The following is a 20,775-nucleotide window of genomic DNA, read 5'->3' on the forward strand; positions in this document are numbered from 1 at the left end:
ATTTATATTAAGTCTTGATTTTAGGTAGTAAAATCCTCCAAATCTCTTCTTCCTCAAAATTTTTATGGCTACTCCTCTCTCTTTGCACTTCTATTTAAATTTAGAATCCGCTTGTCAATTACTACAAAATTTTGCTAGGATTTTGATTGGGATTGCCTTGAATGTATACATTCAAAGGGGATCATGAACATTATTAAAATATAAATCTTCTAATCATTAATAATGCATGTTCCAGATTTTCTTTTCCAAACTTGGATTTATTTATTTATTTGCTCTAGTTTAATATTTTGTTAAGTTTATTTGTTTATTTTGAGAGAGAGAGACAGAGAGAGACAAGGAGTGAGAGAAAATGTGAGCGGGGAAGGGGCAGAGAGAGAGAGAAAACCCCAAGGAGGTTTCGTGCTACCAGTGCAAAGCCCCACTTGGGGCTCCATCTCACAAATAGTGAGATCATGACCTGAGCAGATGGCCAGAGTGGGACACTTAACCGACTGAGCCACCCAGGCATCCCTTGCTCTAGTTTAATATTGCATATAGGTGATAATAATGAGTTTCCTTGTCTCTCTGTCAATCACCAGGGAAAGCTTTCAATTTCTCATCAAATATGATGTTTGCTATAATTTCCCTTTTGATTACTGCTCTTAAAACACTTTCATTCCATTTTTAACTTGTTAGGAGTCTTTTTTAGTTACAAAAGAATATTGAATTTTTAAAAATATTTTTCTACATTTATTGAGATTATTTATTTATTTTTTTATCCCATCAATTGTACGACTGATTTTTTTAAATTTTTTTTTTTAATGTTTTATTTATTTTTGAGACAGAGAGAGACAGCATGAACGGGGGAGGGTCAAAGAGAGAGGGAGACACAGAATCTGAAGCAGGCTCCAGGCTCTGAGCTGTCAGCATAGAGCCCGACGTGGGGCTCAAACTCACGGACCGTGAGATCATGACCTGAGCCGAAGTCGGACGCTCAACCGACTGAGCCACCCAGGCGCCCCTGTACGATTGATTTAAAGCTCCAAGCCAAACTTGTATACTGGGTGTAAACTTCACTTGGTCGTAATATATTATCTGTTTATATATAGTGGATTCAACTGGGTAATTCTTTAAGATATTAATGTCCATATTCATGATAAATATTGACTGTAATTTTAATTTTCCTTTCTTGTAATAAATTGTCAGGTTTAGTATTAAGATTTTGTTGGCTTGTAAAAGAGTTGAGAAAGAGTTTTTCTATTCTGTGGGAGTTTATCTAAAAATTAGTATTTTTTCTTCTTTAAGTGTTTGGAAGATTCATACATGAAGCTATTTAGGACTGAAGACCAAATTATAGATTCAATTTCTTTAATAAATATGAAAACATTGAGATTTTCTGTTTTTTCTTGTGTGTTTTTTGCAATTTTAAGAATTCACTATTTTCATCTAAATTTGTAAATATAGTTGAATAAAGTAGTTCAAAATATGCTTCTATTTTTAAAAATATCTTTAAGACCTGTGGTAATATTCTGGTCTTCATTTCTCATATTTAGAATTTTTAATCCCTCTCTCCTTGTGGGTCTTACTAGGCATTTATACATTTTATTAGTATTTTCAATTATCAACTTTTGAATGTTTTGCCCTCTCTATTTAATTTTTTTAAAGATTTATTTAAAAAATTATTTAATGTTTATTTATTTTTGAGAGGCAGAAAGAGACAGAGCACAAGTGGGGAAGGGGCAGAGAGAGGGAGACACAGAATCGGAAACAGGCTCCAGGCATAGAGCCAGATGTGGGGCTCCAGTCCATGAACCACAAGATCATGACCTGAGCCAAAGTCCAACGCTTAACAGACTGAGCCACCCAGGTGCCCCCTTTATTTAAATTTTTACTGTAAAATTCACATAACATAAAACTCACCATTTTAACCATTTTAAAGTATGCAGCTCAGAGGCATTTAATATGTTCCCAGTGTTGTGTAACCATCGCCACTATCAAATGCTAGAACATTTTCATAACCCCAAAAGGAAACCCATACCCATTAAGCTGTTACTACCATTACCCTTTCATTACCCTCAGTCGCTGGTAAGTACTAATCTGCTTTCTCTGTGCATTTCCCTCTTCTTGCTATTTCACATAAATGGAATCACACAATATGTGGCCTTTTGTGTCAGACTTCTTTCACTTAGCATAGTATTTTCAAGGTGCATCCACAGTGTAGGATGGATCAGGACTTCATTATTTTTTATGACTGAATAACATTCTATACAATGGATATCCTTTCTTTAACTCTGTTTTTTATTTCACCGATCGCTGGTCTTATCTTTATTATTTCCATCTTTCTACTTTCTTCAGGTTTTTCAGGTTTTGAGATGCAGCTTAGATAACTGAAGCAAAGTGGTATATCTTTCTGTTGGTTTTGCCTTACATACGTTGAGGTACTGTTTTTAGGTGCACGTAAATTAGAATCACCAAAGCTAGACATAAGCATTTGGGGCTCCTACACTTCCTAACTAGATGACTTTGCATAAAATGGGGTAATCACAGTGGTCACATTCCATTTACCAGGATGTTGTGAGATTATGTAGGTGGGAGCACTTTTTTAAAGTGCTCATTTCTCCACTTGAATAGAATTTTAGTGTTTGCTCTGCAATTGTTTTACATCTACATTTGCAGATATTTTCTCATTTATTTCATACAACAAACCCACAGGAATTATCTTCATTTCACAAATGTTATTTCTGCTACTACAATATTTCAGAAAGTGACCGTGAATCTAGTATTCAAAGCCCAGTGTTTTTGTTTCCATATTTTTCACCTATAGTTGCTAAAGCTGCTTCGGGCAGAATGGTGTTACTGGAGTTCTAAGGACACTGGAATTTCACACTTTACTGCCAACAAGGTTCAGCTTGTTCCAGAGAAAGAATACCAAGTGCTCCCACCAAATTAACCCTTTTGTGCTTGCCCAAAATTAAACTTGGCAACTGTGGCTCTGGTTCTCTGCCAATATATTGACAGTTTTTACTGAATCCTCAGCGAATTTGGGTTTTTGTGGAAAAATAAAAGAATCAGTACTTGTGATTTTTACCAAGGATGTTTTGGAAGTAACACTTTAATGTGTGTGAATAAATTTTTAGCACATGAAAACAAGGTAAGAAAGGAAAGGAATTATAAAAGTCAGTGTGAATTTTTGACCGAGTTTTGAGTTTTTTACAAGAGTTTTCTTTTTTTAATGTTGGGTTGTAAACTGCTGGTAATAAAAAGAAGTTCTAATTTAAAAAACCTATAACTTTCCACAAATTTAAATTTTTCATATTTCATGGATTTGAATAGAGTCTTTTTCATACATTTTAACAACTTTGAGATGGGAAATTAGTATAGAATTAATAGTTTCTTAACATTGTGTTGTAGATTAATTGATAGTTTTTTTCTTTCCTAGTATAATAATAAAATAATTAAAGTAATAAAACAATAAAAATAAAATAATCATATATTTAACACCAAGGTATTTTAAAGTCAATAAAATATGGTATTTTAAAGTATTCCAGAGGCTCCTGTAATGCTTTTCAAACATTCATTCATTTCTTTAATCAATATATATTGGGTACCTAGTCTGTATTTGGTGCTAAACCAACAATCAGGGCTATAAAAATAAACAAAGCAGTATTATATGGGTTTATAGTCTAATGAGAAAATCAGAAAAGTAATAAGGTATTAATAATGCAGAGTGGTAAGAATAATAAAGAACCATGGGGCAAAGGACATATGAAAAGCATATTTAAGAATTAGGGATCAAGAAAGACTTAGCCAAAGTAAATTCCAAATGTGTGCCTGAAGGAGCAAGTACTATTTGGTTATATCACAAATGTGGAATAGAGAGGTTTGGGGAAAAAAGTGTTTCAAATGAAAAAGTAGTTGCAAAAGCCCAGAGCAACATTCCCACAGACAGCAGACCTGTCAAACTAACTGATCGTGGAGATCATTAATTACTCAAGTTATTTTCACTTCTAGACAAGGATTCTTAGTATCTGGCCCTGGCACCGAGGGCTTCAGTGAAATACTGAAACCTGGCACAAGTGTTTTGTGTATTTCTGAATCCAAGGGAAGAATTTACTGCATTCATCAGGGTCACAATGTTAGTTGAGTCCCTTCAAAAAAAGTTAAGAATGATTGCTGTAAGGTCTCACAGAGTAAAACAAGTAAACTGGAAACAATATTCATGTATTACCTAATTTATTCAATAAATAAATTAGTAAGTTAATATATTCACTGGATCAGAGGATGAGGGCATGGCATCTCCTTGTCTGCTCCCCAACTCACCCCCAGTCCCTGCTCCTCCTGTCTCCTTTATGCCCCACTCGCTGCCATTTGTTCATTCTTTCATTCCTTTTCCAAATTTTGAGCACCTACTGTGCCAGAAACTGTTCTAAGAGTTGAAGAGAAGGTAGATGACAAATTAGTCAAGGTCTGTGCCCTTCTCAAGTTTACTAGTGATGGAAGGCAGGCTGCCTACACGTAAACAGATAGACAAACAAGATGCCTCCATATGGTGAAGAGTGCTGTAAGGCAGGGATGATGGAGTCTTTAAGAACCTGCATAGAACATCCACAGTCAGTCACAGCTGACTGGAGCACTATGTGGGTGAAGAGTCTTGGAAACTCTGTCATGCCAGGAAATAGCCTCTTAATTGCTGGATCATGACAAAGTATGTGTGTGTTGGGTGGGGAGAGTTCCAGGGGAAGGGGAATGGTCACCGTTGTGGAGGACCTCTTGGGGGGTTTGAGGAAGTATTTACTGACCAGAACAGAGATATGTCATTATTCTAACAACCAGTAGCTTTGTACTGGTGCTAACCATTTCATATCAGCTGTGGGGTCTTAGTGACTGGTGGTGGGCAGAGGGTGCAACAGGAGGCTATTATAAATAGTAACATTGAAAAAGGCCTCATAGGAGAGGTGACGTTTCAGCTAATACCTGAATGGCAAGAAAGAGAAACTCAAGGAGCAGTCAGGGAGCAGGTGAACATGAGGGATGGGGAGAACATTATAGTCAAAGGATAGCAAAAGCAAAAATGATGAGGTATAATAAGTCTGATATGTTTACAGAGTGATAGGAAGGCTAATGTTGCTGGAACATTATGCTGAGTGAATGATAAGAAATTAGGTCAGGTGATAGGCATAGTCCAGCTCTTGTATGGCCTTTTAGGCCATGATAAGAAAGTAAAATGAGAAGTGGGGAAATGATATGATCTGATTTACACTTTCAAGAGCTTGCTCTAGCTGCAGTGAGGAGAATGGATGGGGGATGAGGGAGAGAAGAGTGAAGAGGAGTTTTTTTGAACCTAGAGACAATGGTAGCCTGGGACAGAGTGATAGCTGTGGAAGTAGAAAAAAGTGAGCAGATTCAAGATTTATTTGTAAGTTGTGGTGGTTTTAAAGATACACTCACACATCCTTTGCTATGCCTCCCCTCAAGAGGTAGAACTTAATTCCTCTCCCTTTAAAAGTGGAGTGGAGTTGTTTGCTTCTAACAAAGAGAATATGGCAGAAGTGAAGAGGTGTCACTTCTGTAGTAAGATTGTGGTTTCCATTTGGGGGTCATGCTCTCTTGCTCTGTTTTCCACCCTGGGGGAAGCCAGCTACCTTATTATGCTACAGTTCTGTGGAAAGTCTCATGAGGCAAAAGACAAAAGACTGCCAAGAACCATGTAAGTGATCTTTGGAACCTGATCTTACCTCTTCCACCCCACCCCAGATGAGCCTTCAGATGAGAATACAGCTACATTGGTCAAAGTTCTCCAGAAAAACAGAACCAATAGTATAGATAGATGATAGATAGATAGATAGATAGATAGATAGATAGATAAAAGGTGACTTACCATAGGAATTGGCTTACATGATCATGAACGCTGAGATATGCCACAACATGCTATCTGTAAGCTGGAGAACCAGAAAAGCCAGTGGTATAATTCAATCCGAAGACCTAAGAAACGAGGGGGCCACTGGTACAAATTCCAGAGTCTGAAGGCCCAAGAACCAGAAGCTTTGATGTCCAAGGGCAGAAGAAGATGAATATCTCAGCTTAAGTAAAGAGAGAGAGAGAGAGAGCATTTGTCCTTCCTCCACATTTTTGCTCTATTTAGGCCCTCAAAGATTGGATGATGCCCACACACATGAATGAAGGTTGATCTTCTTTACTTATTCAGTTTACTGATTCAAATGCCCATCTCTTCTGGAAACACTGTCACAGACACACCTAAAAATAATTTACCCGCTATCTGGGCATCCCTTACTCCAGTCAGGCTAACACATAAAATTAACCATCTTAACAACTCTGGCTGACAGCTCAGCTGCCAATTCACAAAAGACCTTGAGTCAGAGATACCCAGTTATGCCACACCTAGGACACTGATCCACAGAAATTATCAGATAATAATTGTTTGTTCTTTTTAACTGCTATATTTTTACCCACTTTGTTGTACAGCAATAGATAATTAATACAGAAGGAAGGCTTATGGGACTGACTGATACGTTTGGTGCAAGGAAGTATTAGAGAAAGGGCTGGGCAAATGAAGATTGGTTAAGTGTGGAGAGATTGGAGGACCTAATATGTTGGGTGGGGAATCAAGAGTTCTGCTATGGACACATTTTGAGGTGACTATTAGACATTCCAGTGGGAGTATAAACCAGGCAGCTAGTCAGTGAGGACAAAATGAGCGCTCACCAGTCTATCAGTCATTAAATGTTTAATAAGGGACTACTGTTTTGCCAGGCTCTTTCCCATGCTTTGAGGTCATAATGGGAAACAAGACAAAACCCCCAACCTCAAGGAGTTTGCTTTCCATTAGGCAGAAGCACTCCACAATCATAGAAGTGTATTAAGAAGATGATTTCAAAAAAATGAGTAATTAAAAATATAGGATAATGTCAAAAAGTTGCTAGAGGTGGGGTGTGCTACTTTATCTAGAAAGATGAAGAATGATTTATTAGAGCCACAGTAATAGACTTGAGCTAGGTGTGTATATTTTGGAAACACTAGCATACTAATGGTATTTAAGTCCACTGGAATTGATGGATCACCTCAAGAGAAAGTGTAGAAAGAGAAGATATTTTAGAACAAGTCCTAGGGCTTCATCATTTAGAGGTCAGAGACAGGAGGACCTGCAAAGAAGACGAGGAAAGTAGGGGCGGTGGGGGGGGGGGTGGTGGTGGCGGGAAATGCAAGAGGGTGGGATCACAGAATGCAAGAGAGGTAAGTATTTGAAAAGAAGGGACTGATGATCTGTGCTCAATGTGGATGAGTGTGATTATAGCAGAGAAGTAACCACTAGATTTGATAATATGGATATTATGGGTGGTTTAATAAGAGCAAATTCTACAGTTGAGTCAAAGGAACACAAGCTATGTTAGAATGGGTTAAATAGAGAATGGGAGATAGGAGACATTCCCTAAAGTTAGTTGCTGAACCAATCATTTTCTTTTTTAAAAATTTTTTTTAAACTTTATTTTTGAGAGAAAGAGACAGAGCATGAGTGGGGGAGGGGCAGAGAGAGGGAGACACAGAACTGGAAGCAGGCTCCAGGCTCTGAGCTGTGAGCACAGAGCCCAACGCAGGGCTCGAACGCACGAGCGGTGAGATCATGACCTGAGGTGAGGTCGGACGCTTAACCAACTGAGCCACCCAGGCACCCCTGAACCAATCATTCTCTTAAGCTCATAAACAACAAGTAAGGAATTTGGGCAGGGTTCAGCAGGTAGATTCTTCTGCTCCGCATGGCGTCAACTGGGGTGACAGTGGTGTTCAGTTGGTGGCTGGACTACTCTGGAGTGTCCAAGAAGGTTTCATTCATACATCTGCTGCCTTGGTGTAGATGGCTAGAAGCTGGCCATTTTCCCTCTTCATGTGTTCAGAACCTTGCATGTGGACACTCCTGTGGAGTGATCAGATTTATTATGCTGAAGCTCAGGGTTCAAGGACAAGTATTCCAAGTGACCGGGGGTGGAAGCTGCTGGTCTCTAAGGCTGTTCCCGCAAACTTGAATAGCACCACTGTGTTTTATGAATTAAGGCATTCACAGAGTCAGCACCCACTTGAGGGGAGAAGTCCTGCGCCTCAGTTCTTAATAGGAGAAGTATCAAAGAATTTGTGGCCATCATTGAGCTGTTACAAGAGATGATAAAATGGAAGCAGCAACTGTTGGCAAATCTTTCAGAGATTTAAATATATATATAGATAGAGATATATATTTAAATATCTATTTCTATATCTATCTATCTATCATATATATATACATATGTATATATGAGAGAGAGAGAGGGAGAAGAGAAAGAGGGCATAGTTAGAATGAGCAGTGAAAGAGCATTTTCCCCAGAATACTATGAGTGACACTAAAGCACATTGGCATCTGGTAGCATTATTCCAGAAAAGAGGAAATGATGGATGCTGCTGTAGAGACAGGTGTAACTGGGACCAAAATCCTTGAGAAGAAAAGGAAGGGAGGGGCTGGCCTTTAGTGAAGGAGGAAACACTTCATTCATGGTAATAGGAGAGAAAGGAGACATGGGTACAAAGAGGCACCTTCTTCCCAGCTTTGCTCAGAAGTCCCCTTATCAGTGAGGTTTTCCCTGACTCCCATTCTTTAAATGGCACCTCAGTGCTCCGTATCTTTCTTCCCTGCTTTATTCTTTTCCACAGAATATGTGCATATCCATAATGCATGCATGCATTACCCACAGCACTATACAGGCAGTAGTGCTATATTTTACTGATTTCTGGCGCATAACAGGTACTCGGCAAGTGTCAGCGAGTGCCCAGAATAAATGAACAATGCAGTGATGTGCTTGCTGAGCTGCAAGGTCAGGAGTGGTGCTTGGAGATTGAGATGCTAGAAATCCAGATGTTTGAAGATGACACACAGCGGTAGCCTGATGAGAGTAAAGTTAGATCTTAGGGCTTCTAATCACAGCCCGCCCTTCCTTCCCTCCCTTCCTCCCTTCCTTCCTTCCTTCCTTCCTTCCTTCCTTCCTTCCTTCCTTCCATGTGTGTGCCATTTCTGGCTGAGTCACTGTGATCACATTACTGAACCCCTCTGAGGCAAAGGGATTAGGACCTTGCTGGCACAAAGTGAGCGCTCATAAAAGCCTGGCTCTCTTTTCCCACAGCTCTCCATTTCCACCAATCAACAGGCTGTCCCCTTCTTGCAGGGCATAGGCAGCTGTTCTCTGTCTCCCCTCTCAAGTCTCAGGGAGCAAGCAGCTCCTGCCTCTGCAGTGCAGAGGGGAGGGGAGGGGAGGAGCCTGGAGGGAAGGTCGGACCCAGGGACTTTGCCTGAGAGGCTCAGGCCACAGGCAAGCCAGTCTCCTGGCTGGCGGCTTTATCAGTCCAGCCATCCATTCCTATCCAAGCCATGGCAAAGCTGATGTTGCTCACTCTCCTGGGGCTGGGACTGGCACTCTTCAGGGATCACCGGGCTTCTTATCAGTAAGTTGGGCTGTGGTGAGGGCTGCAGCCCTGGTCCTCCCCCGCCTCGGCAACACCAGGAGCGCCCCTGAAAGTAAGGTGTAGTCTTTTAACCGAAAGCCCAAGGGAAGCTTTAGATGCACATCCTGCAGGGTTTTCACAAATGTTTGTCTAACTTTCGTGTGCCACTTGAAAACATGTCCTTGTTCATGGCCTGAGACATGGGGTAAGGAGAAAAATTGTCACTGGTGTGATGGCCAAGTTGTTGGCATACACAGATTGATTTTTCATGAAGATCTGTGTGCCTTGGCAACAGAGTCACTTCTCAATCTCTCTTCAGGATAGACTAAGGATCCCCCCCACCCTGATAATGTGTAGGTTAGGGAACAGCCATGGCATAAACCCCAGCCACAGTGTAAATCTTCCCAGCTTGCAGATTGTCACCTTGAAGCCACACAGACACACAGAATGCATGTGGAGCAGATCAGGTATGAGCAAACGCACCCTATGAGGGTCTACTCCCCACACCCCATCCGCTCCAGTTGGGCAGGGGTGAGGGGTGTGGGAAGGAAAGAACCCTGGCTCAACCCGCATTTGATGTCCTGGGTTCTTGCTATGTACCTTCCATTATGAGATCTTGGGCAAATCACTTCACAGCTCTAACATTGTCTGCTTGAATAAGCCTGAGCCAATAATCCACACTCATACATGAAGCAGCTAACACGGTGTCTGGGACACAGTAACTATTCAATAAATGTTAGTGCTCTGCTTCCCTTAAAGTATTTATAAACCCTAAGATACTGTAAAAGGGAGGAAAGTTTTTAAGAACGTTTCAGTAGTTTGATGGTAACTTTACAGGGGTTCAAAGTCTAGAGATCACCCTAGTTCCTAAGGTTTAATCAACATCTTCTTATTTGCTTTGAAGTAAAACATTACTAAAAATCAAATTGAACATTTTGGATCTTTAAAAAACTTATATGACCCTAAGCTTTCTTTCAGAACAACTTTTTGCAAACTATTGGGTTTTTTTCTTCTAATTGTTAATATTTTTATAATCACAAACTATCAGAGAAGGGTAATGGAGAGTTAGTGATGTGGGTTTTAAAATCATGTAAAAATTACAGTTTGTGGATTTTCATTAATCATAGTACTCTTTGGTGCTAAAGAAAAATCTCTCTCTCTCTCTTTCTGTATATATATATATATATATATATATATATGTATATATATATATATATATATATATATATATATATAAACACACACACACACACACACACACACATCCCTCAGCATATGTGTAGATCATGGTATTATCCTCGGATGAAAATAAACGAGATACAAAGATCTAAGCCCCCTTCTAGGCTTTATCCTTTCAATTCTGAATCTGTACCTGGGTTTCTTCTGCCCCCATTCTTGCAGAGGCCCCCCACCAAGATGTCTCCCAAAGGATTACAGGTCTGCAAGGAGGGAGTGAGGGTCTATCTTTCTGGTTTACCTTCCTTAATTTACTCTGAGAATGAAGACTGTAGGCATTTTGTATATGTTTTTGTGTAAAAGCATAGCTTCCCTACCCCAGTCATAAAACGTTTCTCTCTCAACATGTGGTCTTAGCCTATGTGATTCACCATTAATACTTCCCCAAGTTTGTTCCTTGGAACATGAGCCACAAGATTTGCTCCACGAAAAAATATGTTCCTTGGACACATACATTTGGGAAGTGTTTTCTACTACAGCCTTTCCTACAGATTGGCAATGCATTCTGGCATACGACAAGCTTTGAAAAATTCTTCAGCTAAAATAAGCAACAACAACACAAGCCATCATTTCACAGACTTATTTGCCCACACCTCCATTCCCCTTTTTGGGTACCATCTATCAGCATCCCGTAGAGCTCCCTGGGATGTAGTGTGAAAAGGACTATCCTATAGCAGTGATTTGCACCAAGACAAATTTCAACCCGAAAAAGTTGGGACCTATCCTTGGGCAGCAAGGGGACCTTGGCCTTAGTTTCTGGGCCTCTAGCCTGATTCTGATTTTTCCGAAAGGAGCAAAGTACAAAGTATAATGGATGATAGCCCGACATAACATCAGTCCCTGCACGTCCCTTTGTTGGCGTTACCTCTGGTTTCCTGTCATGGATAATGCGTCTGCAGGAGACACTCTGCTGTGGGGCTGCCACGGTGGGAAGATATGGGGTCTGGTTTGGAATTAGGAACTTACTGCTTTATTTTCAGCACCTGGATTCAGCGATGGGGGAGGGAGCCTTAATCTTTAAACTTCTGTCTGTAATCAGACCACCGAGAAGGGAAGAGGAAAGTGTGAGGGAGCTGGACCTCTGGTTTAGAATGGAAAGGGGGTCTGGAAGAACCTCAGGGACAGGAGCAATGTGGGGCCAAGAAGGTGGGGGTTATGGAGATGGAGAATGGGAACAGCCCAGGCAGGAGAGGAAGGGAAATTGCATGCACTATTCCAAAGGCCCTGAAGCCTCTTTCCTCAAACGGGCTGCGGACCAGATGCGCAGGAGGATCATCTGGGAGCTGCCTCTAGTTGCAGAATTCTAGGCCCCGCCCCACACTACTGAATCCTCATTGGCATTATTTAATAGGTCCCCCGGGACATTTGTATGCACTTCTTTAAAGGACCTGCAAATCCTGCAGCACCCATGCCAGAACCAGATCAAGAGATTCTGGAGGATCAGTAAATTACCTTTGTTACACTTTTGGAAATAAAGCCTTTGAGTCCCAGAGAAGATTGTGAATCTGCCCAAGGAAGAGAAGGGAAGAGATTGTGCCCCGAGGCCTGCATCAGTAGCAAGCCAACCCCCACAGTGGCTACACTGTTTTTTCTTCAGAGATCGGGTATATAGGAGTGGGGCAGGTTCCCAGGACACTGCATTGGCCTAGGGCTGGAGGGAACTTGCAGAAGGACACAAAAAGTGTCTTGAGGGGGTTCCCTGACGCTTTTGAGGTGATGACAGCACAGAGGAAGGAACTGAGAGGGCTCCTCTGGACCAGCAGTCTCCCCTGTCCATCTGTGAAGTCAGCTGTTGTGACCTTGTGGGGTGTGCATGGGCAAGTCCCGGGAATGCCTTGGACTATGATATAAACAGCGCCCTGTGAGGTGTGGAATGTTACAGCTGGCATCTATAGCAACTTCCCCACTCCGAAGTTGCTGATTGCAACGCGTGACACCGCTGTTTCCCTTCATTAAAAGCTAGTGTTTGCCTTTCTGCCACCTCATAACCTCTCCACACTCCACACTACAGGGGGAAGAGGGCAGGGGTGGCTTCCAGCAGACCTGGGCTGGATGCCATTTCTTCAACTTCCAAGTCACTCTACCATGCTGAGCCTGTCTCTCCACCTGAAAAAATTATGGGATAATAATACATATCACAGTAGGATAAGTATAAAATCTGGCACATGAAAGGTACTCTGTAAATGTTAGCTTTTATTATTGCCATATGCTTTTTCAAAAATCCACCTATGAATGATCCACCTAATGAGCGCTGTTTGAATATATAGTATAATAATTCCTCATGTGACCCTAAGCTAAGGACAAATAAATAGCTCTCCAGTCTTCCCTATCAATGCAACCAACACCATCTTCTCCATCTGATGCACCAGCCTAGTAATTCCAGAGAACAATTTAGCAGACATCTACGGGGTTCCTTCTCTCTGCCGGCGCTGGGTTCCTGCTGGGTCACAGGGACGAGCAGGATGCGGTGCTATTTACTCATAGATTTCAGAGTTTACTGTGAGCAACAAGACCAAAAACTGATAACTGCAAAACACTTGGGTAGGAGACCTGATAGCTGTATATGGGGAGGTTTGTGAGGATAAAGGAGTTATTCCTGTCACAATAGACCAAGAGGAGCTACAGAAAGTCATGAGTAGGAGTCTTCCCCCTGGATTAGGAGGCATGGGTGTTCTAGATGGAGGGAGAAGCTTGAACAAATGAAAAGTGGTGTGAGAGCAATATAGAAAAAAGGGCCCTTAGTATCATGACACCTCATTTCCAATCCCAGCTCTATGCCTTTAAAAAAGGAACAAGAAGCAACATACTTTGTTTCTCTGTGCCTCTGGTTTCTTACCCATCAATCAGGTGAAAATTAATCATCGTCTCAAAAGTAACAAGGAGAGGAGCACTTGGGTGGCTCAGTCGGTTAAGCATCCGACTTCAGCTCAGGTCATGACCTCACGGGCTGTGGGTTCCAGCCCCTCATTCAGCTCTGTGCTGACAGCTCAAAGTCTGGAGTCTACTTGGGATCCGGTGTTTCCCTCTCTCTCTGCCCCTCCCCCACTTGCACTCTGTCTCTGTCTCTCTCTCAAAAATAAATGTTAAAAAATTTTTAAAAACATTTTTTGAAAAAGGTAACAAGGAAATCAATTGAGGAAGTATGTGTAAGAGCCCTTAGCACAGGTCTTGGCACACAGTAGGTCCCAAAAGAGAATATTGGATGAATGAGGAGTGTACAGTGGCAGAAAGTAGACTGAGGGGGCTGCATACGGCCCCAAGGAAAGTTCCAGAGTGGATTTCTTAATACATAAACTAAAGAGCCTCGCTTTCTTTTGTAAGAAGCAAGCACATCTTTGCAAAGAATAATTCATAGCAGGGATTGTGTGATTTCTGGTCAGACTTCAGAGGCCTTAGGAATCAGGGACACATCTCAGACATCGAATTTTATCCCTTGGACCCAGAACATTTGGACTTAATCAAGCTCTTGACCAGATATTTCCTGATAATTGAGACTAAGGTAAAAACATATGAGCTGGATTATAGTAACACTGGGAGAATTGTCTTCTGGTGCTTCCTCCGGTTTGTAAGTAGTGTTACCTGTACATTTTGCTTGAGCAGGAGGACTGGATGTGAGCTTTGCGTTCATACCTGAGTTCCAATCCCAATTCAGCCGCTTCCTAACCTTGTGGATTTGGAAAGCCATTTAATCGTAGTCATCTGTAAAATCAGGAAAATAATAGTACTGCAGAGAGGTGTTTGAAGGTTAAATGAAGGCATGTATACGGTACTTGAACTGCAGCGGCAATGATTATTCTGTTGAGCTATGATTTGCTTTTTAGCCACAAATGTGAACTGAAAGCAACTGAGTGCTGTCGTCATGCCTCCTTGATCATTCTACCTTTTTCAGGTTAGAGGTTGTCTTCCATTAAAGAAAAGCCTGAATTAGGATGGGGCCGATCTCTTCTGCTCTCCTTTGCCTTCTAGGATCCCATCAGGCTTGATGAGCCTTGTGAGCCAAGCAGTGCACCTATTCTTCCTGTGTGGTTTTGACGCTAAGAAAAGCTAATTTGGCTACCCTTGGTATTTTTCACAGGTCTTGGCCCACTCAACATTAAGTCTCTTCTTCTGTGTCACTTTTTTGTGGTGTTTTGTATAGGATCTGCACCTTTAACATCTTTTGTGTCTGTCCTTTGAATCCCTTGGAGCACTTTACAAATACTCACAGAGCTTTCTCTTGACCACTGTTTTTCAAAATGGTGGTCCACAATAGCAGTTTTAGTAGATTATGGTCAGCATTTTAAAATGAATGAAATAGACTTGAATAGAAAAGTTAAGAATGTATTACGTATGTTAGGGTGAGTATTTTGTTTGTTTGTTTGTTTTAGGGGTGTGGGGAATATGTGCATGCACACTTGTGTGTGTGTGTGTGTGTGTGTGTGTGTGTGTGCCATGCAAAATGCTTTTCCTTATGCATCATCATTTCCCCTTTTATTTCTGTATTGTGAACTTTCATGATTATAATGTCAGGTTCCCATTTTTAAAATACCTTTTAGTTTCTTAAGTCGTGGGGGCAGATCCCAACTTTCCTTTGAAAGTCCACTTTGTAAGTTCAAGTCCATCATTCAGGAAACCACCCTTTGCTTGCAGGCCAGGCCTTCCCCATCTAGTCTTCCATCCCTGGAGCTCTAGCACCCCACCTGGTGTCTCTCCACTCTGGAGGTCGTTTGGGATAAACTGTGGCGCTTTAACAATGCTGTTAGGTCAGACCCTTTCCAAAGGTGGAATTGGTAGCCAGTGCTGTTGTGGTAGGAACATGTCATGCTTTTTTCTGAATGAAAGGATGAAAGGTCAAACGCCCCCCAATTCCTATCATTTTATACCAAATTGAGAATTTTATCTAGAATGTCCTCTAGCCCACCCTCTTCCTCTGTGACACTAAATTATGAAGAATTTCTCAGCCTATCTCTAGCCAAATAAGATTTCTGGGGGTCCTTGGATAATTGTTGCTACTCACTAAGACTATATTGTATCATTAGTTCTCAAAAAAAAAAAAATGTTGATTGTTTAAATCCCTTGGCTGTGCTGATGTTGTGGTCCAGTTCTTTTAAATGCCTCATCAATAGTTTTGCTCTGCTTAGGCAGCCTGCTGGTACTTCCTTCTCACATCTGTCCTTTTTTCCTATGTCCTCCACTCAAATATTCCCCATGATGTTTATGCATTCAGATTTAATAAGTTGCTTGTGTGTGTGTGTGTGTGTGTGTGTGTATGTGTTTGTGTGTGTGTGAGTCTTTTTATATTCTGGCCTTGGGTGTGATTTTCTAAAGTTATAAATCCTTTAGGCACACCTGTGTTTTTCAAGTGACACACCCGAGAGCAGATGCCCAGTCCAGGCTTTGGAGCCAGACTGGGCAGATGGGTAGGAGGCCCATCTGTCAGCAGCCCTAAAACATCAATGGAGTAAATTGGAACCATGTTGCTATTTAACCCAAATTTCCACATAGGACTCCTTACACAGCAGATGAAATGGTCCCTATTCCTGCCAAAGTGCACAGAGCTGTGGAGAGGACACTGTGTATTTCTTTTGTGGATCTATCCACCTCTGTTAAATAAACACTGAATGTACCCAGAGGCCCCACCAGCCTTGCTCTGGCCTTGACTGGTAGAATTGCTCAGACTGCAGGGACCACTAACCCTGGGATTGAAATCCAGACAAAGTCCAGTTAAGGAGAACTTTACAGGCAGCTTACTTGTGCAACTTAATTATCATTTCTGAATAGTTTTATGTGTGTTTTGTTCCTTTTTTCTCCCCCAGAGCACGACTTAATGCTTTCCGAGAAGTAAAGCCAGTAGAACTTCCTAACTGTAATTTAGTTAAAGGAATAGGTAAGTATGAGAGTGGAGGGAGTATCTCATTTGAACTTGCAGTATCACCTTGCTATTTATTTGATTAATACACGTGTTTAATTTTGTTCAAAAAGAGAACTATGAACCCAAAGAGAATGGTTAAGTCAGTAGTTAATTACAAATACCAACATACTTGACTTTTGATTTCACCAACACATTGCCAAGGTATTGACAGTTTTTGATAGTTTGTTTTTGTTTTGTCAGTTTAGCAAAAACAATAGTCAGAACAATGATTTAATGGTAATACAACCTGAGGAGATTACAGAGGAGGGACAGAGGATGGAGAAAAAGCAGTGAGTAAGGGGACAAATTTTAAAAGGTCTTTGTACACCTTGGCAGTTACCACAAGGCTTCACCTCTTTTAGTATCGGGGAGGAATATTTTTCCCAGAAGTTCTCAGCAGATTTCCCCTTAGATCTCATTAGTCAGAGGTAGACCACAGGCTGCTGCCCTAGCTGCAAAGGAAGCTGGGAAAGTAATCATCTGGCTTCCATTGTGGAAAGCAGGCTCTGTCAGCAAAGATAAAAGGATAAGGAAATAGCAGTTGGTAGGCAACCAACAGGGAGTGTCACAGGACTCAAGTCCCCAGATGGTTTCAACCATCTTTGTTATTTGAGGACAGCTTGTTTGAGATCCATGCTTTTGTTATGTTTTGTTTTGTTTAGAGTTATCTATCTCAGTTGACTAAGGTTGGACAGTCTAGACCATAAGACTTAGTCAGCATCAATAAGGTTGGCCAGGTATCTTTCAGTGCAATTTTTCCTAGAAAATAGATATGATATCAATATTCGATATTATTGGATGTTTGTAAAACAAACATGTCTACTAAAAGTGTCAATACAGGGAGCCTGGGTGGCTTAGTCAGTTAGGTGTCTGACTCTAGATTTCGGCTCAGGTCATGATCTCATGGTTAGTGAGTTCAAGCTCCATGTCAGGCTCAGCGCTGGTGGTGCAGATTCTCTCTCTTTCCTTCTCTCTCTGCCCCTCCCCTGCTCATGTGCTCTCTCTTTCTCTCTCTCTCTCTCAAAATAACTAAATAAACTTAAAAAATAAAAATGCATATGGAAACCTATTTGACAATAAAGTATTGTCACTAAGTATAACATCAAAACATCAAAAAAATAAAAAATAAATAAATAAGTAAATATATTAAGTGTTAATTTTAATTTCACTTAGTTATATTAATGTCTTCTCATTTTTATAGAATCATATTAGTCAGTTTGAATAAATGAAAGAGTTAATTATTCTGGATCTATCAAATAAGAGCTAAATAGCCTCTTTTTCCAGTTAGGAGTGATAAAGAAAAGGATCAGTAGCTCCCTGCAATAGCCTGAAACAATCTGTACTGACTAGTCTCTTTTCTGGCAGAATCTGGCTCTGAAGACTTGGAGATACTTCCTAGTGGACTAGCTTTCATTAGCTCCGTAAGTGTTTTCTCTCTTTTACAGTGCTCTACACCATTTTCTAGAACAAGCAGCCTAAGTCTTTCATTTAAGCCTGTTATATACCAATGACCACCTTCAAATAAAATAAGCAGTCATATGGTTCAAAAAACAAACAGTATATGCATTTACACTAGTGTTAAAATTATGATTATGTGCCTTCTATGCATATTTGTATTCCTATGTGTACGCTGAACTCTAATATTACCCTGTCTTCCATTTAGTGAAGATTTGTAAGTCCAATGAGTTCAAGAATGGCTTTCCATCAATGGCCTATTCCTTGAAGCCCTTAAGTGGTATACTCAAATATTTACTGAATTGGGTGTATGTGTGTATACATATATATGCGTCTATATGTATATGTATGCATATAAATATAAACACTCACATGTTGGTTAGATTTTACCTTTTTTTTTTTTTACACTTTCCAGAATAAGCCCTTTAATATAAAATTGTTGATAGGTCATTCCACAATTTCCACACTTTGAAGAGTGAAGCCATCATGTTTGTTGAACTTCTGCATACAAATCACTGTGGTCGTGACATAGCTTAAAACAAAAGAAGCCAACACTCTTGGCTACCTGTTGTAATTTATTTAGTCCAATTTCCTCCTTTGAAGATGCAAAACTAGTCATCTTCTACAGCAGTGTCTTCCAAATTCCTTTTTTAAGCAACAGAATACATATTCCAAGCAAAATCTTATCTGGAATTCCAACATCAAAAACAAAAACATAGCTGTGTTGTTCTAATTGAAGGCTAAGAAAGGAATTGTTGACTTCCCCCAAATCTCTGTCCCTGAGATGCTTCCAAGGAACCTGCCAGGAGACATTTTACAAACCATAACCAATGTTCTCTCTATATTCCTTGCTTTATATGGTTGAAGCTCATTAGCAATTGCCCATTTGGTCTACTTTTCCATTTTTGATCTTTGTCATGATTTGGGAGCTGTGGTATGAGACACACAGGACTTTGCTCTGCTGCTCCTGCTACTGAAGGGATGGTCTGTGACTGTGTGTTGTGTGGGGTGGCCTGGTGGAACATATGGCTTCCAGACTTCCAGAACCCTTCATGGTCCTATTGCACAAGCCAACCAAGAGGCTTCCCATGCAGCCCTATGGCCCAAAGCAGATAGTATGAACCCATGTGCCATCTATGACCTCTATCAGCTTTTGAGATATTTGTAATATGCCCATTTTTTGTCTGCTTAATGTTTTATAAGGGATTAAAGTATCCTGGAATAAAGAGCTTTGAACCTGATAAACCTGGCAAAATACTTCTGATGGACCTAAATGAAGAAGATCCAACAGTGTTAGAACTGAAGATCACTGGAAGCAAATTCGATCATTCTTCATTTAACCCTCATGGGATTAGCACGTTCACAGATGAAGGTAAAAATATTTATTTATTTATTTATTTATTTATTTATTTATATATGAAATTTATTGTCAAATTGGTTTCCAAATATTTAATGTTTGTTAAAAACAAAACCAAATTAAAAAAATGTTAAAGTGAATATTTCCTTCCATTCCACTGAAGTGTAGTCATGGTTAATGTTACTATTCTGTTAAACTTACCCACTCTGTTATATAAATATAATATTATAACCACTTTAATGCTTGAGAATGCTAACATACTACAGATCTGTAAAGCACCTATTTTTAAAAATACCAACATTCACATTATCCCTATAATTACAATAGCAATAATATGTAGCCCTAATCATTATGGGTTTTCCATTTTAAATAATTTTACAAATCCAGAAATTTACAGGGATAGATTTTTCTAACTGAAGGCATCAGCACTGACAGAGATCAATTGACAGAGAGTCACCATGGTCACTTTTCTCTCAGCCCTGTCACCTTCAGTTCCTTTCTGTCCACTGGTTTCTCTGTTTTGTCTTCAAACCAGTTTTCCACATTTCAAAACTATCAACATATTGCCCCCATCCCTTATGCCTTCCTATCATTTTTCCCTTCCTTCCTTCCTTCCTTCCTTCCTTCCTTCCTTCCTTCCTTCCCTTCTTTTTTTTTTAAGAGAGAGAGAGAGAGAGAACAAGAGCAATAGAAGAAGAGAGAGACAGAATCTTAGGCAGGCTCCATGCCCAGTATGGAGTCTGATGAGGGGCTCGATCCCATGACCCCACAATCATAACCACAACTCTCGGATCATCACTTGAGCCCAAATCAAGAGTTGGCTGCTTAACCGACTGAGCCACCCACCATCCCCATTTCTTCCTTTCTGTTTGCAACCATTTTCTTTGTCTCTACATTAATTCTCAAACCCAGATGCACACAGAAACCCCTGGGGGATTTTATATTGACTGAATTTTTTTTCTTTTAACCTTTTTACCCTTGTTTCTTCCACTCTCCACTCTCCACCTCTGGCAACCAATCTATGAGTTTTGTTTTTTGTTTTAGTTTTTAATTCTACATATAAGAGCTATCACATGCTTTTGTTTTTCTCTCACTTAGTTTGCTTAGCATAATACCCTTGAGGTCCATCCATGTTGTCACCAATGACAGGATTTTGCTCTTTTTTATGGCTGAATAATATTCCTCTGTGTGTGTGTGTGTGTGTGTGTGTGTGTGTGTGTGTGTTCATCCATCAGTGGACACCTAGGTTGTTTCCATGTCTTGACTATTGTAAATAATGCTGTGATGAACATGGAGGAACATATATCTTTTCAAGTTAGTGTTTTAGTTTTTTTTTGTTTTTTTTTTTAACATTTATTTATTTTTGAGACAGAGAGAG

General features: G+C 40.3%; 1 protein-coding gene across 2 annotated transcripts in view; it reads left to right on the top strand.

Annotated features, from left to right (window-relative positions):
- The first annotated feature begins 9,300 nt into the window (after positions 1–9,300).
- The window catches only part of PON1 (paraoxonase 1), a 35,163-nt gene continuing 23,688 nt past the window's right edge, over positions 9,301–20,775 (top strand). For both annotated transcript variants that reach the window (XM_025929588.2, XM_086695951.1), the window contains exons 1-4: positions 9,301–9,459; positions 16,491–16,561; positions 17,951–18,006; positions 19,244–19,412. In XM_025929588.2, coding sequence (XP_025785373.1) covers positions 9,386–9,459; positions 16,491–16,561; positions 17,951–18,006; positions 19,244–19,412 — 370 coding nt within the window. In that variant the 5' untranslated portion in view covers positions 9,301–9,385. The remainder of the gene's footprint in view (positions 9,460–16,490; positions 16,562–17,950; positions 18,007–19,243; positions 19,413–20,775) is intronic.

Source organism: Puma concolor, chromosome A2 (assembly GCF_028749965.1).
Source record: "Puma concolor isolate L17-30 chromosome A2, mPumCon1.1.hap2, whole genome shotgun sequence".
NCBI classification, from domain to species: domain Eukaryota; kingdom Metazoa; phylum Chordata; class Mammalia; order Carnivora; family Felidae; genus Puma; species Puma concolor.